This window comes from Setaria italica, chromosome I (assembly GCF_000263155.2).
Source record: "Setaria italica strain Yugu1 chromosome I, Setaria_italica_v2.0, whole genome shotgun sequence".
Classification (NCBI taxonomy): domain Eukaryota; kingdom Viridiplantae; phylum Streptophyta; class Magnoliopsida; order Poales; family Poaceae; genus Setaria; species Setaria italica.
The window spans coordinates 26,263,691-26,282,883 of record NC_028450.1 but is presented as its reverse complement, the minus strand read 5'-3'; the positions used below and the strand labels follow the sequence as shown (position 1 = coordinate 26,282,883).

Below are 19,193 nucleotides of genomic sequence, written 5' to 3'. Positions count from 1 at the left end.
AGCTGGAATAGGCACGGAAAGAAAGTGAGCTGAGGGAGATGGCCAGTTGGGAAGCCATCGACAAGGAGGCTCGGGCCAGGGAGGAGAAATACTTGCACCGGAGGGCCGACGCTATGCGGAGGGCTAGGGAGCTCCGGAAGGAGCTGGATGCCCTCCAGCCCACCAAGGCTCATCGGGACGCGTTAGGGAAGGGAAGCATGGGCCAGGCAGAGTGTCCCCCTAGTCGGGTCGTCTCTGACATCTACGCCCATTGGAGCACCCTCTACGACCCCAAGGCCCCCCTGTGTCCCGGCCTCCAGTCTATCAGCTGGCCGCAAGGGTTCAAGATGCCACAAATCACTCCCTACAATGGGAAGACCGACCCCAAGGCCTTCATCATGAGCTTCGAAGCTGCCATCCAGTCTGTCAAAGGAGATGAAGCCATCATGGCCAAAATCTTCGTGATGGCCATGACGGGCATTACCTGCACCTGGTACACCACCCTCGAAGCCGGAAAAATCTTTTCTTGGGAGTAGCTGTGGGAAGCAATGCTCAAAAACTTCCAAGGAAACTACGATGACCCGGTCACTTCAGGGCACCTCTTCACCGTCAAGCAGGGGAGAACGGAGACTCTCTGAAACTTTGTCAAGGGCTTCATCAATGTAAAATGCCAGGCCAACGGACGGAGCGAGAGGACCATCATGGATGCCACCCAGGGAGGCTGCATCACGGTTCCCTCCGCTCAGACCTCTCATGACACCCACCCTAGACTGTGTCAGAGCTGATGCGCAAGATGGAGGAGTACGCGCGTGTGGAGGACGACGAGCTCTATGAAGTGCAACGGAAGCCTCCCATGGATGGCCCACCCAAGAGGCAGGAGAGGAAGCACCATGACTCTCCTCCAGAGCACCCTCGAGAGAGGAAAGATCCGCGCAGGCAGCGGGATCACCCTGACGCCCCTATTGGGAGGTCCAGGTAGTGGAGACCTCCCGGGGAGGAGTCCCATGGAGACCGGAAGAGGTAGAGGACCTCCGACACCTGGAAGCCATCTTCCGACCCTCGGAGCACCAAGCCTTGATTGGAGTCAAGGCAGAATCGATACGGGGACTCGTTGAGGCCGTACTGCATCATCCACGAACACTTTGGGGGCACACCACTCAAGAGTGCTCCTCCATCGACGCCTATAAGGTGGAGGCGGCTCCCGAACCTGGGAGACATATCATTCACACCGCTCAGCCTCCACCGATGGGCTGGGTTGATGCGCCTTCGCCGATAATGCCACATCCCATCTACCCATGGCCGCACACAGTCCCGTACGGAATGCCGCCACCGCCACCACCACCAGAACAGCCACAAGTCCCCCTGCTAGCCCCGAAGCAAGAAGCCCCAGCCCGAGACGTGCAACATGTGGTGGGGTCTCACTGCGTGGTCCTCCCCATCTCCTGGGGCTCTATACAACCCTTGGAGTCCAAGCGGCAGCGGCGTGCATACATTTGGGAGGTCCAACATATGACCTCGAGGCCAAATGTCCTGCTCCCCCACTACACCACCATCCCAATCACCTTCGGAGCGAATGGCTGCAATGCACTGTTCTACCCACACGCCGATGCCTTTATCATCTTAGCCAAAATCATCGATGTGGAAGTCTTGAGCATCCTCATCAATGGAGGGAGCTTGGTGGACCTCCTCTTCACCTCGGCCTTCAATCAAATGGGGCTCTCCCGCACCCAGCTCACTTGTGCTGGAACCCCTCTGCATGGTTTTACAGGATAGGCAATCGAAGCCTTAGGCCAGATCTAGCTGCCGGTGTCTTTCGGCCTTAGCGAGTATGTTGTACATACATCTATGGACCCACTAGAAAGTTTGAATAGTCCTAGAAACAGGACTGGACACCGAGACATGCCAGACATGGAGGCTACGGTGCAGGACGTAGTAGTCTACGTGGAGGATAGGAACTAGTCGAGGATTAGGAAACTACTCGCAGTAATTAGAGTAGGACTCATCTAGTCGAATATGACTAGTTATTCTTGTAAACAACCGATATGTAACCCTGCTCCTGGCAATATAAGGCGAGGCTAAGACCCCCTTCAAAGCAATTCAATACAACCAACACACATGACGTAGGGTATTACGCGATCTAACGGCTTGAACCTGTCTTAATCATGTGTTTGAGTTCACCTTCGAGTTCTTGATCTTGGCGAGCCCCACGCACTAAACCCTACCTTAGGCACCCCCCCTCAGTAGGTTGCTGGGTCTAAACACCAACAGCTGGTGCACCAGGTAGGGGATCTCGCTGAGAATCCACTGGCAAACTCGATGGCCAAAGTCATCACCAAGCCAATCATCGTGTTCGAAGTAGGCGAGATGTTCATCTTCGGCTCCTAGGTTTGCATCGCAGATGGCACTGGAAACTTTCACCACCACATTGCGCCAGCCCCGGAGAAGAAGCAGCACGCCATCACCCTCCAGCGTCAAGCTTTGGAGGATCTCGCCAAGAAATTTGACGAATTTTCAATTTCTGACTTAGTCAGAGGCTGGGGGGACGAGTCAAAATTACAACTCAACTTTTCCCGCTAGTCTAACTGGTTTTCACGAGTCAGCGCTTAAGCCATCATGCAAATCGGACTACGACCCAAGTCGATTCCCGTTCGGACACCGAAACACGGGTACTGTTTACCAAGCTACCCTATCTAGATCACAATCCAACATGGATATGATCGAGGACTCCCACTACTACTCAGGCCCGGGCGAGAAGACTCCTTTATCAGGTCTGCAACAGGGCCTGGTAATTATATCAACTCCACAAGGTAGATTCATCTGGCCCAACAAGAAGCCACTTGCTCTCGCCAAGAACAACGACCCACACCTTATCGCCTACCTTGACAACCTCCCATACTAGGAGGGAACTCCTCTGTCTCCCATCTACGAAGAAGGCGGCTCCACGGAGGTCATCACGTCAAGTTTGGAAAGCTATTCTCCGAAACGAGAACTCTTCTCTCTTGTTGGTGCACAAGAAGGCGAAGAGGAAGATCAAACAGAGAGAAATCCACGGCATGAACTTTACCCGGATGATGTCTCCCAGGATGAGCTCACCACCAACGTTGTCAAAGAAGAAACTGAAGCTCAAAGAACTCGATGACGAGCAAGAAACGCTGCTAGAGCAGAGTGTCGCCGCCGCCTTGTAGCTAACCTGCCAATCATGAACTTGGATCACGCGTTTGAAGCAATTCAATCATGTCAACATCATACTCCTCTTGCCACCATCGCATCCATTGATCTTATTACCCAGGCAATGCCACAGCACAAATACACTAGGCAACTGACTGAGCTGGCGGAGCGCGTGTATGAACAACTCGATCAGCAAAACTTGATATATTCAGTTCCACACACCCCATCCCAGCATGGTAGTAGCCATAGGCACACTCAATCCAAACCAAGTCAAACTGGAGGCGCCAAACCAAGCCAAGCTAGAGTAGAGGATAGTTGAGTAGGACCCTCGGGAGGCTGTGGCCATTGTGGGCCCAACCCAGAGCCTGAACACCTAGTACAGGATCTCCATCACAAGATCAACGCCGGTTGCGATGCCCATACAATCATTGACAGATGCCAACGCGAGCGTGAGCAAGGAGTCGAGTACCTAGGAGAGGATTCCGGCAGGTTCCCCGCCTTCTCAAGATGAGTAAGGAGGACAGTTCTACCTAAGACATTCAAACCTCCGAGTATCACCAAGTATGATGGCAAATAGGATCCAGTCCAATGGCAAGCCGGAGGGAACGATGACACCAAGGTCATCTACTTTCCCATCTGCATGGAGGAAGTGCCACTCATATGGCTCAAGTTATTAGACAAGAACTCCATCGACACGTGGAAGGATCTCAAGGTGGCGTTCACCAACAACTTCGTAGGAGCAATGCAGCGTCCTGGCAAAAGGATCGACTTGTCTCAAGTAAAGCAATAGCAAGGCGAGACCCTGCGTAGTTACCTACGTCATTTCTTCAATAAGAAGGCCATAATCATGGACATCATAGAGCGTGATGCCATAGATTGCTTCCAGAACGGTCTCTATGACTTCGGGATGTTCTAGGATTTTGGCAAGAGGCGCTCCTAAGATAACAAATCTCTCAAGATCATGATACAAGCATGGGTAGATGAAGAAGATAAGGAGAGTGAGAGGTTTGAGTCTAGTTGCAACAAAGGCCAGAACAACAATAACCAGAATAATGGCCAGCGTAGCGACAAGAACCGCAATGATCCCCCCATCAATGACAATCGAAATAACTATTCAGGAGGTCATAATCGCAAAAGGAAGCCAGACAATACTGTCGTAGCAATTTCACGGTCATCCAAGAAAGGCGGCAGAAATCAAGAAAGGACTCCGTTCAATGAGCTCCTGAAGAAGCACTGCCCATGACACTCGTACCATAAACACTCTAGGATGGATTGCTACAGATTACGCAGAGTCATGAAAAGACCTACCAGAACCTTCCGGAACTAAGGACAAGGGCAAGGCCAAGGAAGACGAAGATGATGGTGACAACGGCAAATTCCAGAACCCTTCCAACACCATCAACATCATCTTTGGCGGTCCCAGAAGCTCGCCCTCCGAGAGATCATGTCCATTGAACCAGCAACACCTACATTCCTCAAATGATCCGAGGTGCCAATTAATTTTTCTAGGAAAGACCAGTGGACTTGTATCTCAGACCCAAGACGGTTTCCTCTCGTCCTGGACCCAGTAGCTGCTGGCTCTAGGCTCACCAAAGTACTCATTGATGGTAGTAGCGGTCTCAACGTACTCTTCGCCAAGACATTGAGAAAGATGGGCCTCGACATTACTGATATGCTCAACCTGGTGAAATTAAATTTTCTATAGGCATTGGATAGGATAGGCAAAACTCTCAACCTGGTAGAAAACTTGATCAACCTTGTTTTTGCAGAGGTTTTAGATAAGCAATAAAAAATTTAAATCACCTCCAAATCAGGCCTTACTCATAGAGCATAATCAAAACCAATGTACTAGATCATCATGAAGTATGGGTATTGCATAAACAAATCGATTACTAAACTCCACAAGAAAGATTTGAAATTCAAGACAAAGCTCATGATCCAATGTTGTAGAAGTAAAGTAAAGACAAACAAGCAAAGGTAGACACCAAAAACACTCGCACGATCCTTGAATTTTATTCATGCTTCTTCTCACAAAGATGCTAAAGTAGAAATCTAGGCCTAAGTCTTCGCAAAAGTTTAAGAAGACTACTACTTTATCTACTTTTGATTGAAATAAAAATACTAATTTAGACTCTCACACGACTCGACTCAACCAAACTAGATCCAAAAACTCCATACGAGCGGTGATCTCTCCCTCCCCCCTGCCGCCGCTTAGAATCTATGACGTCCTCGTCGTAACCACATGAAGTACAAAGGGAAAGATGCTCATAAACGCACTACTGGCGTTGCCCGCACTGATTGCACACGGGTGGCTACTACTTCCTTCACCATGGGGCTTGTTCTTCCTTATGTTGCCGCACATCCCGAAGAGCTTCCTCATGTTCCTTTGCAAGAACTCGAAGTCATCTTCCTGGCAGTGATCATTCTCTTCCACCTTGTGATCTAGCTCCTGCATGGTTTGCATGATGTCGTCGACAACGTTGAAGAGGTATCGGATGTTCTTACAGCAAGTGATGCAACATGTGCGATCATGTTCTTCCGATTCTGGTCGTCGTCTTCTAGATCTTCTTAAGCAAGTGATGCAACATGTGCGATCATGTTCTTCCGGTTCCAGTCATTGTCTTCTGGATCTTCTTCCTTGCTCTTGTCTTGACGATGGCCATCTTGCTCCTTGCTCTCCTTCTTTTCTTCATCCCAATCCTAGTATGTGCCATTATCTTCTCCATCATCATGCCCTGTAGCACCCCATGATCCTAGGCTCCTATCGTCTTCCCAATCGCTATCACCTTCATAGTCAACTGGCGTGTACTCAGGCGTCTTCTCCATGTAGCTCTTGTGCTTGATCCCGAGGAGCCTTGCTGAACGCCTTGTGGGAGCGACGACGAATTCCTTCTTCTTCTTGGGCACTTCATCTTCGCTCAAGAGGATGATCAACTTGTGATCTGCAAGCTTTCCAGATGGCGCCTTGCCTCCAACGCTAATGCGAGCATTACGAGAGGTCCTTGGTGGAGTTTTGGGACCAAAGTCACACCTCTTGACTTCCACCCGAAGGGGAACACCGGCGTCCACCAGAGGAGGCTGGGCCAATCGGCCTAGCCTCTCCCATGGCCGCCAGCTCCCCCTCTCATCTCCCGAGCTCCTGGTCAGCTCCATTACACTTTCTTCTAGTTTTGGTGGATGTGAATTGCTTGTGTAGATGCAAAATTTGACCTCCAATTGGCCTCCATTATATACTCCTGAAGTCTTGACCAAGGATCCACATATTTCCAAAAACCTCTTCACCCCTTCCCGCAAAAATTCACTTCCATATTCTGTCATTATCAAAGATGGGGAAGGGGATCCGAAACTAAGGCCGATCGGCCCAAGGAGTTTTTAGCCCCTCTTCCTCCCAACTTTTCGTGGCAGTGCGTACGTGTAAAAATATATCTAATTTTTTAAGTCCCACACAAAATTTGAAAGAAAAACAACAAAATTAATATAGAGTATGTACAAGGTACCTATTTTAGTGTCGTCAGGCTTAACGTGATAGGCACAATGTTAGGTTCTAAGAATACCTTTAGTCGCTATCCATTCACAATATATTAATCTTCCTTGATGTCCATGATTGTTACCACTCTAGTAGGTGATATAGAATGAACCACGTATGGTCCATCCCACTTGCTCATCAATTTTCCTTTACCGAAGAGTTTGAACCTAAAGTTGAACTATAGCACTTTGTCCTCTTCTTTGAATTCCTTCTTGTGAAGTCTTTTATCAAACCATATCTTTATTCTTTCCTTGTAAATGCTTGCACCGTGATGAGCTTTAAGCCTCATCTCTTCCAATTCACTAATTTGAATCCTTCTTTTCACTTTCGCAGCATCACCATCAAGATTCATCTCCTTTATAGCCCAATAAGCTTAATGTTCAAGTTCGACGGGAAGGTGGCATGTTTTTCCATAGACAAATAGATACGGGGTCATACCTATAGGTGTTTTATGAGCCGTCCTGTATGCCCACAGTGCTTCATTTAGCTTCTTTGACCAATCCTTCCCTCCTTTGATTATTGTCTTCTTCAAATATCTTTGAGCTATTTATTTGAAGTTTCTACTTGGCCATTTGTTTGAGGATGATAAGCTATAGATGCTCTATGTTCGATCCCCAATTTTAATAGATATTTGTCAAAACCCTTTCCTATGAAATGCGATCCTCCATTCCATTGCTGATCAAAATCCTTCGCACTTCATATCTAGGAAATTTACCGTCTTGATCAAATGATTTGAGTCTTCCGTTGACGCCTTCCGACATGGAATAGCTTCTACCCATTTAGAGAAATAATCAATCATGACCAAGATGTGTTCAAATCCATGCGAATTTAGGAATGGTCCCATGAAATCTATACCCTAATCGTCAAATAAACCCACTTGCAAATTGTAGTTCAATGACATAGAATTTCTAGCCCAAATATTTCCTGTTCTTTGGCATTCCAGGCAAGTAGCAATGAACCTCTTTTCATCTTCACGCATCTCCAGCCAATAAATTTGCTTGCCCAAACTTTTTCCTAAGTTCTGAAGTGTCCATAGTCATGGCCCGAGTGCTCCTACACGGCCCAATAGTCGGTAGCAACCTCTAGCAAGATGTGCCAACTCCTATACGCACACGAAGATCATATCAGACGAACCATCACAACATTATATACATGCTATTCCCTTTGCCTCACGATATTTGGTCTAGCTTCAAGCCGACCGCTATTTCTCGATCCTGTGATTCAGAATCCCTTTGTAGGTTAACTCTTCACCGTACGTAGCATGGCCATGCATTTTCGGATCCGATCACTCGAGGGGCCTAGAGATATCACTCTCAATCAGAGAGGGGCAAATCCCATCTTGATTGACCATGTCTCATAGCATGCTTCTTGACAAATTCGAAAGCTACCTTTTTAACTACCCTGTCACCGTGTAGCGTTTGATAGCCCCTAAGTAAGTCGATCCACATCTTGAGTACATGCGACAATCTCAGGTCTAAGGACAAAGCGTACATGTTGTGTAAAGAGAGAACTACTTCTCGTGTTGGGTTAGTCCTAGCACATGTCTCCACATGTGCCCACATTATTAGTTTAACATCTCCATATCCATGACTCATGAAACATAGTCATCAACTAATACATGTGCTAGTCTAATATTCATGTGTGTTCTCACATGAACTCCGACTAGGGACAACTTTAGAATAACCATACAATTAAAGAGTTTCACATACAATTCACATAATTGCAAATCAATTGCAAGTAGCCTTTAATGGATATTCAAGGAACACAATATAAATTATGGATACAAATGGAATATCATCATCTCTATGATTGCCTCTAAGGCATACCTCCAATAGTCTCCCACTTGCACTAGAGTCAATCTAGAAGGTTTCTAATACCCATAGCTCTTACATACGCATCATGCTTAGCCTGCGGGAGTGGTTTTGTCAACGGATCAGAAATGTTCAGATCCGTGTGTATTTTGCATATCTTGATCTCACCCCGGTTAACAAAGTCTCGAATGAGATGAAATTGCCGCATTACGTGTTTGTTCTTCTGGTGGTTCTTTGGATTCTTTGCTTTCGCAATTGCCCCATTGTTATCACAGTAGAGATTCAATAGGCTGGACGCATTTGGGAACACCAAGCTCAATGAGGAAATTCCTTATCCAAACACCTTCCTTCGCGGCTTCCAAAGTTGTGATGTACTCGGCTTCTGTCGTAGAATCGGCCATCGTCTCCTGCTTGGAACTCTTCCAACTAACAGCACCACCATTTAGCGTGAACACAAATCCTAATTGTGACTTTGAATCATCTCTGTCGGTTTGGAAACTAGCATCGGTGTAACCTGTTACAACGAGCTCCTCCTCACCTCCATAGACGAGGAACATATCTTTAGTCCTTCTCAAGTACTTAAGAATGTTTTTCACCACTGTCCAGTGATTCTCACCTAGATCAGACTGGTGTCTGCTTGTCATACTTAGCGCATATGAAATAATTGGGCGAGTACTTATCATTGCATACATGATAGATCCAATAGCGGAGGCATATGGCACTCTACTCATGCGATCCCGCTCATCAGCAGTCGAAGGACACTGAGTCTTGCTGAGATGTATGCCATGTGACATAGGCAAGAACCCTTTCTTCGCCTCTTCCATGCTGAACCGCTTCAACACTTTGTCAATGTAAGTATCTTGGCTTAATCCTATAAGCCTTCTTGATCCATCTCTATAGATCTTAATGCCCAGAACATATGCCGCTTCCCCTAAGTCCTTCATCGAAAAAATATTTTTCAGTGAAGTCTTTACGGACTCAAGCATAGGAATGTTATTTCCAATCAGCAATATGTCATCCACATATAAGATTAGAAATATTACAGAGCTCCCACTAACCTTCTTGTAAACATAAGACTCTTCTCCATTCTTGGTGAAGTCAAACCCTTTGACCACTTCATCAAAACGAATGTTCCAACTCCTAGATGTTTGCTTCAATCCATAAATGGATCTATGAAGCTTGCATACCTTTCCAGTATTTTTCGGATCGACAAAACCCTCGGGCTGTATCATATACATGCCCTCAGCTAGGTTTCCATTCAGGAAAGCTGTCTTGACATCCATCTGCCATATCTCATAATCAAAATATGCAGCTATAGCTAGAATAATCCGAATGGACTTAAGGATCACTACGGGTGAGAAGGTCTCGTCGTAGTCAACTCCTTGAACTTGTCGAAAACCTTTTGTGACAAGTCGTGCTTTGTAGATGTGAACATTTCCATCCATATCCTTTTTCTTCTTATAGATCCACTTGCACTCTATGGCTTTAACACCATCAGGCGGGTCAATCAAGTTCCAAACTTGATTGTCTCTCATGGACTCTATTTCGGATTGCATGGCACTCTGCTATTTTTCGGAGTCTGGGTCCATCATTAAAAGTTATGAAGTATTGGTACCCTCCTCTGGCTGTCATGCTCATTGGTCCGCATACATCGGTATGTACAAGTTTCAACAAGTCTAATGCTCTCTCAGGAAAACCTGTGAAAGGTGCTTTGGTCATCTTGCCTAGTAAGCAAGCCTCACATGTCTCGTATGATTCAAAATCAAATGAAGTTAAAAGTCCATCAGTATGGAGCTTCTTCATGTGTTTCTCACTTATATGACCCAAACGACAATGCCACATGTAGGTAGTACTCAAATCATTAGGCCGAGGCCTTTTAGCATTTATGTTATAGATAGGTGAACCATCAAGATTTAAAACAAACAATCCATTCACAATGGGTGCAAAAGCCATAAATATATCATTCTTAGAGATCACACAACCATTGTTTTCACTCGCAAATTAATAACCATCCTTCATCAAACATGAAGGAGACATAATGTTTCAACTTAAACTAGGAACAAAATAATATTTATTAAATTTCATGATAAATCCTGACGGGAGGTGTAGTTGAATCGTCTCGACGGTTAACGCAGCAACTCTTGCATTATTGCCCACGCGGAAATCAACTTCTCCCTTCTCAATGCTTCTACTTCTTATCATTCCCTGCACCGAATTGCAAATATGAGCAACCGATCCGGTATCAAATACCCAAGAATTAATAATTGTATCAGCGAGAAATATGTTGTCTATAATATTAACAACAAGCGTACCTGAGGTGGAAGTACTCTTATTTCCGCCATTCTTCAACGAAGCAAGGTACTGCTTGCAATTCTCTTCTAGTGATCAGGTTCGTGATAATAAAAGCACTCTTTATCTGGAGCAGATCTAGCTTTAACCTTGGGGGCTGAGTTTGGCTTGGACACTCCAGCTTGCCCTTCTTCTTCCAAGAATTGTCCTTCTTCTTGAAGGTAGGCTTGTTCTGTACAGCCATCACATGGCTGCTACTAGCGCTTTTCTTAATGTCAACTTCTGCTGTCTTGAGCATACCACACAATTCATTCAGATCCTTCTCCGTCCCATGCATATGATAGTTCGAGATGAAGTTCCCATAGCTAGGTGGAAAAGATGAAAGAATGAAGTCAGTGGCCAACTCTTTGCCCATTGGGAAGCCCAGCTTCTTCAACCGCTAAGTGTAACCAACCATCTTGATTACATGTGGTCCTACTGCTACGCCTTTTGCTAGCTTGCACTCTAGAAAGGATTTGGAAACATTGAACCTTTCAGTCCTAGCTTGTGTTTGGACATGTCCTTGAGCGCCACGATCATATCGTGTGCCTCATGATTTGTTTCGAATTGCATCTGCAGGTCGGGTTCCATGCAAGCAAGCATAAGGCAGCTTACCTCAAGATTAGCATCAAATGCCTTCTTGTAAGCAGCCTTAACGGCAGTAGATGCATCATCAGCAGGTACTGGTGGTAGTAGGGTGTCTAGAACATCTTCCTTTTTATCGGTCCTGAGAACAATTCTCAGGTTACGGATCCAATCCGAGTAGTTTGTTCCATTCAACTTGTCCTTCTCAAGGACCGAACGCAAAGCAAACGGTGTGGTGGTGCTAGGTGCCATTTAATCTACAACAAAAGTAATGCAAAATACACTAAGAAAAACGTATCCATGATAGAGCAAATCACATTAAACTATTTAACAGGATCTACTCCCACTAAAATCAATATCCCTCTATTGATACTTAGTGATTCAGGATCCACAACTAACAAGTCTACTAGTGAGCTTTAGCATCACCGCTAGCAAACAAGGTAAATTGGTAAGCAACTTCTTGCTAATCATATCACATATGACTCCTGTTGTTGGGTGACATCTCCATATCTCAGCGCCCAACCTTTATGCCCCAAGGTCCTTAACCATTAAGATAACCTTGTTAAGCAAACCAACCCTTATGCGTGTAAGTGTCCGACATAAACCCGTCTAGTCAAGGAAAACTAGTGGCACCCTAATTTCATAGACCCACCACTAATTGTACAAGACATGGGATGGTGCAAGTTTTAATTGAGAGGGCATACTAACTTAAACTTTGTGAGGGATTGTTCTACTTCTAACATCACATCATGCAGGATGTAAAACATAAAGAATAGCATTCACACAGTTGTGACACAGTATAGACTGTTTTCTTATGATGATCTCCATCTCCACAGAACCTGTTCACCATGGTGATCTCCATCTCCATGTTCCATGTGCACCATCCTCCTGGTGATGAGTCCTCCAAGAACTAGAACATGCTATTACGCCTAATAGCAAGTAAAGAAGCTAGTAATGAAGATTACATTGTTGCTTGGATCATCACAGATTGGTATGCAGACCATTAAATACATTAAAGTGACAACACATATGGCTCCACCCGTGTTGCCGTACGCGCGACACGCAGGTGACGAATGAGTTACACACATGCATCACATACACAAGGGGGCCATACCGAACACAAGATCCATACATCCTTCAAAACAAAGTTAGGTGTTCTAACGTTCCAAACTTCAAAGGCCCGAAACTCCATCTTCCAAGCCAAATTTGAGAAATCTAATTTCGCCAAAAATGGCAAAGCTGTTGAATTTCATGTGTAACTTTTTTTGTAGATCAATTTTCATATAAAATTCGCCCCGATCCGAGATCGTACCGAAACGTTACGGCTGATTTACCGAAGCACACGCACACGGCAAAATCCCGACCTGGTAGTAGATCCAATCTACTATTGCACATCTCATGTGCTTGGCGTATGAACCTGGATCTCGATTCGACCAATCACATTGATCTTCACTCACTACAATTGGCATTACGTGTATCACTTAACTCCGATGGTGGAAACCTGACCGGTAGAAGTATGTCGTTACACAACCATTGTAGCAAGAACACGAAACAAGGACATAGATCAAACTAAAAACTCGCATATCTCCATATGCACACATCCCGAATCCAAAATTAAATAGCTACAGCTCTGATACCACTGTTGGAATACGAGGTAGGCTACGCTAGCACAAATCAAAAATTTCTACCGCGTAAACCAGGAAAACTGTCGTATATGGATCACGAGATTACCACTCAACGCACTGGTGCGGAAGATGTAGAATCGCGTTGGAGCAGCAAAGTCGATCAGCGTAGTCGAACGTAGTCAATCACATCGACGTCGAGCAGCTCCTCAGCAGCTTGTCCACGTGCAGCAAGATCGTCTTCATGCCGCGGCTCGTCGGCGGCTCGTCGTGGCTCGTTGGTGGCTCGTCCAAGTGCTGCAAGCGCAACACCTCCAAGGTATCCACACGTGTAGGGAGGAAGCGTTGCAAGCCGGACTGCTAGATCCGTGAGTTGCAACAGGCGAGGGCGTGGGAGGCGCGGCAGATTTGTTTCGCCAAAAGGTGTAAACCCTAGGGTGCCCCCACCCCTCTATTTATAGAGGTTCCTAACGGGCCTCTGGGTCCGAGGCCCATTAGTACTTCTAAACCTAATCCAACTCGGATCACATCCGAATTGGGCTTCCAGCCCCTTAACTGTATGACCCTATGGGTTCGGATACGTATAGACATGGCCCGAGTACTCCTACTCGACCCAATAGTCGGTAGCGGCCTCTAGCAAGACGTGCCAACGCCCATACGCACATGAAGATCATATCAGACAAACCATCACAACATTATATACATGCTATTTCCTTTGCCTCACGATATTTGGTCTAGCTTCGAGCCGACCGCTCTTTCTCGATCTTGTGATTCAGAATCCCTTTGTAGGTTAACTCTTAACCGTACGTAGCATGGCCATGCATTTTCGGATCCGATCACTTGAGGGGCCCAGAGATATCACTCTCAATCAGAGAGGGGCAAATCTCATCTTGATTGACCATGTCTCATAGCATGCTTCTTGACAAACCCGAAAGCTACCTTTTTAACTACCCTGTCACAGTGTAGCGTTTGATAGGCCCTAAGTAAATCGATCCACATCTTGAGTACATACGACAATCTCAGGTCTAAGGACAAAGCATACATGTTGTGTAAAGAGAGAACTACTTCTCGTGTTGGGTCAGTCCTAGCACATGTCCCCACATGTGCCCACATTATTAGTTTAATATCTCCATGTCCATGACTCATGAAACATAGTCATCAACTAATACATGTGCTATTATAATATTCATGTGTATCCTCACATGAACTCCGACTAGGGACAACTTTAGAATAACCATACAAGTAAAGAGTTTCACATACAATTCACATAATTGCAAATCAATTGCAAGTAGCCTTTAATGGATATTCAAGGAATACAATATAAATCATGGATACAAATGGAATATCATCATCTCTATGATTGCCTCTAGGGCATACCTCCAACACTTCATGTGGGAGTCTGCCAGAACGGTCTGGTAGAACCACTTGGACAGCCAAGCGGTCTCCCTCGGTCTTTGTAAGCCTTGGCCAGAACGACTACGTGGTCCCGGGGGCAGATGAAGATCTGCCCATAGCAGATCTCTATCTTGACATCCACGAATGTGTGAAACTTCTTACAGATGGAGGCGGCGTGGAGATGAACAAATATACAAGCGGAAGGGTTCACCCCTTCAGCTTGGAAGGCCCACTCAAAAGTGCTAAGGTGCACAATCGAGTTCGGGGCCACATGCTGGATCTCGAGCCCGTAGTAGGCCAGCACGGAGGTTAGGAAGTCCGAGCACGGGAAGCAGAGCCCACACTCGTACTGCTCGGTGAAGACCACCACCTCGTTAGGCCATGAGATGGGGATCGCCTCTCCTTCCGAAGCACGGACCAGGGAGCGGTTAGAAACCAGCCCCCGCTCGTGGAGGCTGTCTAGGAAGTCGTCATTCACCATGCTCACCGGGAGATGCCAGGAGAGGGGGAGCTCCGCCCGCGCTTTCTTAGCCTTCAGAGGGTCTCCTTCCGAAGAGGCCGTTCGCTTCGGAGCCATGAGCAGTCAAAGGGGAAAGGGAACTCAATGAGAGAGAGGTGGTGCAAAAGCCACAGGAAGAGAAATAGAAGAGAAGAGAACGCTGCGGGCAGAAGGAGGCGTGACGGCTAAGGAAGGAGCGTGGCTTAAAAAGTAAACCCTAGAAAGGAAGAGGGGGCCGATATTTATAATCCTAGGAGGACCCAGACAGGTGCGCAAGGATTCGAGTGGTAGGCAGGACTGAGGTGACCCGACTGCGTGAGCCAACAGAGGAATGACGCATGTCCCACTAACTCACACAGCACTACCAACAGGCACTCGCCCCCTCGCATACTGTGCCCGGTGTGATTCCTCGGGTCTCGCCCGCCTCAACCCTGGTGCCCACGCCAAGTGGCACGTGGGAAGATGAGGATGCATCGCCCAAGTAGGCTGTGGGCCCCGAAGTAGGTAAAAGAAACTATTTCACCCCTCCGGACCGCTCTCCTATCCCATTCCTCCACCGGTTGTCTTCCCAACTAGCTGGAAAGGTATTAGATCCCATCATCCAGAAGCTCGGACGATGAGCCTTGAGAAAGGGATGTTGTTGGGGAATTGGCTCAAGATCACGGACCGGAGAGATCGTCCCCGCCGGAGCACTTCCGAAGGTTCGGAAGCCCCAATTTCCCCCATGGAGAGTTCATCCCTTTTCTCCCTTGTCCTCCCCGATTATAGGGATTCGAAGGACGAGGAGCCGTAGAGGCAGGGGAGAGGGGGGCCCGGAGCCTCCGGGGGTCCTTCAGACCTGGTGTCCAAGAGATTATCGCCGGTTCCAGAGTCCCCAGCGGAACATGATGGGAACAGGATAGCCGGCAGAACCTCAAGGAGGGTAAATGGCCCGGCCAAGCCATTCGGGACCCCTCCGGAGGTCTTCGACTCTTCCAGGAGCACCACCCTTTCAGGAAAGGTAGAGGAATGAGGGGCTGGGTCAAACCCCCCCCCCCCCCGGGGGTCTCAGAGAAAGAACTTTAACTTTGTGCGTTCCCTAAAGGGAAAAGAAGTGCACCCACGTCATCCCTAGTCACTAGGGGCTGCCACGCCCACCCCCCATGCAGAAAGTCCTCGTACGGGGCTGCCACGTTAGCTCTGGGTACGAAGGACCTCCGTACCCGGAGGAGGCTTTGACCTCGCTACCCCTAACATTGCATCCTAGTGGGTCCGGCTCCACGGGAGCCGTACCGGGGGCACAAGGGTCCTTTGCCCGAAAAGACCCTATCCACTAAGGCTATAAATAGAAGGGCTATAGGCTCAATCAAGACACAACATCCTAGCCACTTAGTTTCCTAGAAGCTCTTCTGGATAGAGGTCTTATCCAAGAGCCACCATCTACTGTTTGGGCACTTTGTAACCACCAACATGCCTATTTTCTAGTAGTGAGATCGGGTCTGATACTATCTTGAGGTCCCAAGTTAACCTACCAAGAGTGGATCGTGAGTATGTCTGGATCCACACCAATATTTGTATTCGAAGCTAAAATATAAAAAATATGTAAGTTTTTCGTGGTATAGTCCATGTTGCAAATTATAGTTTACTTTAGATTTATTTTAAATTAAATTAAATTTCTTTAATTCTCGTTGAGTTTATAGAAAAATATATTAATATCGGCCCAGATCTTTGGCGGTGAGTTCGGCAATAGTTGAATTCAGGGTAGCTAGCAGCTATGTGCGAGTGCGACCACCACTGTTGTCACTACCCTCCGCGCCATTCTCACAATCTCGCAAGTTGATTTGTTTTCCTTTGGAAAACTTTATATTACCAGAAATGATGGAAACAAGCCTAACTTCCATTCTTATTCGAAGAAAATTACGCCCCAATGATTGGGTACAAGCCTAGTACAAGATCAAAGAAACAAACTCGTTCACGGTTCTGAACGCATCACTTGATGAGGTCGGTGATGGCCGTGCACACGACACCGATCTGGCCGGCGTACTCGCCGCGCCGCGCGAGCGGCGACGACGGGATCCCGGCCTCCGCGAAGACGTCGTCGCACCGGCGCGCCAGCGCGGCGGCCGCCGCTGCCATCTCCTTCCCCGCCGCGTAGTCCCGCGCGTTGATGTCGTCGTACGCCCCGGCGAACGCGAGCTCCATGTCGAAGTAGAGCCTGCGGCACTGCCCCAGCGCCGCCCTCCTCTTCGCGTCGTCGCCCGCGCCCTTGCCCGGCGGGCCCGCCAGCAGGGCCTCCGCGTCGCGGACCGCGCCGCCGGCGTTGTTGACGCCGAGGTTCGCCGCCACCTTCGCCAGGCCCCAGGCGTCCGCGCCGGGGCTGTCGCGGTGCCTGCTCAGCTCCGACACGCAGAAGCCGTAGTCGACGCGCGCGTCGACGCCGGCCGCCGCCCTGCACGTCGTTTCCACTGTCGCGTCGGCGGCGAGGAGCGTGGCGGCGAGTGCCACCGCCGCGAGGAGGAGGCTCTTCGATGGATTCATCATGCTCCGGTGGGTGGCTTCTGGACAGAGCGCGGCGGCGTTGATTCTTTGATGGATTGCAGTCTGGTGGTGGTGATTTGAAGAGGTGGGCGTCAGTTCTTAACGTAGTGCAATTCATTGAGATACGTACGTTTTGGACACTCCATTTATCATTGCATTAATTTCTTAGGATCCTCCTTTAGTCCTTTTGGCGCCTCATTGTCTTCTCCTAAACATAAATACACAAGCTGGAGGTTCCTGCGATTGGCATATATACTCCGTGGAAGGAAAAGTTGAATGGCAGTATATGTAAAGGAAAACAGACGCCCACGAGAAATGTAAGTGAAGATCATCACTTTTCAAGAACATCGAAATGTTAATCATCCCTATGATCCCTAGACACAACAAATCCCAGACCAACATCAACCCCCATCACCAACTAACTAATTTGTGTTTAATTATTTGGTGATTTGGTTTTCAGCTCAGCAGCCAGTCAGCCACCCGGCCTCACTATTTTCCCTTGTTCATCCGCTGCCAACATACTAATACCATCAACAAAACCAATGAATTCACCTTCAAATACGGGCCTGTTTGTTAGGATGGAATTGGCTGGAATTGGAATTAATTTCCAAAGTCATCTTGTTTGGTTGCTCCCGGAATTGGAAAGAGGGATTCCTCAGGATTCCAACTCTATCTACCGCACATTCCGACCCTAAAAAGAGGAAATCGTTTCCTCGGTCCCGAGTCCCGACCGCGACTATTCCTCTTTCCCCCCGCGCGCGCCGCCCCGACTCCTTCCCCTTGCGCCGCCGCCCACTTCCTCCGCCGCCCCCTCCTCCACTTCTCCGCCGCCCCCTCCTCCACTTCCTCCATCGGCCCCCTCCTCCGCTGCCCCCTCCTCCGTCGACCCCCTCCAGAGCCGGCACAGAGTGCGCCGCCCGTGCACAGAGTGCGCCGCCCGTGCCGCTCCTCCGCGCGAGCAGCTTCTCGCCGGCGACCACACGCCACGCGGTGAGCCGGTGCTCCTTCCCCCTCTCCCTCCCTCTCTTCCTCGTCGACATATACAGCAATTTCTCTCCTAACCCTAACCCTTGACTCGATTTGTTCTTTTTTAGAGGCTGTAGACAGATCTGAGGGAAGGGAAGCATAGGGACGGGAGGAGGAGGAGCTCGGCAGCTATCCATTTTACTCACTGGAAGATCGACGTGCATCACCAATACTCCTGCCTTGGTGAGTCCTGCCTTGGTGACCCAAGAGCTCGATCTGTCCTGTCCTGTCCTGTACTGGTGAATCCTCACTGGAAGTTTTGATGTATAGTCCTATCCTGTTTCAGTATTGCTCGAGAAATGATATATATGTTATGAGATTGATATTGCGTGCCTCTTCAGCCTCTTTTTTTAGCTTAAGATTGTGTGCTTGTGGTCATTTGAGTCCTGTCCTATCAGGATCTGTTAGACATGAGATTGATCTGTCAAGAACTTAGAGGCCTCAAACTCTGGCATCTCACAGGCTTCTGGCTGCCATCTAAAATTTTCATATTCAAAATCTATGCGCTGGGTTAATCTGCAGGACCAGCTCTCTGAAAGCCATTGTTTACAGCCAAACCCCGAGTATAGAGGTCTACGATTGTCAGAAACCCACTTTCCATTTCTGTAGTTACATTCTGCAGGATAGATGAAGCAAACATCAGATAGAAGTCTAGAGCTAGATAACAAGCAAATTTGCATGCTCACAGAAGAAATAAATTCATTGTTTCTACGGTGGTCACAACAAAATGTGTAAAT

The 19,193-nt window shown here is 47.7% G+C and overlaps 1 protein-coding gene across 1 annotated transcript; it reads right to left on the bottom strand.

The window, feature by feature from the left end:
- Positions 1-16,750: 16,750 nt before the first annotated feature.
- On the bottom strand, positions 16,751-17,733 carry LOC101754630 (pectinesterase inhibitor 8). Its single transcript, XM_004952608.3, has one exon. The coding sequence runs from the start codon at positions 17,431-17,433 to the stop codon at positions 16,882-16,884; it is 552 nt and encodes a 183-aa protein (XP_004952665.1). The 5' UTR covers positions 17,434-17,733; the 3' UTR covers positions 16,751-16,881.
- Between the last annotated feature and the right edge of the window lie 1,460 nt (positions 17,734-19,193).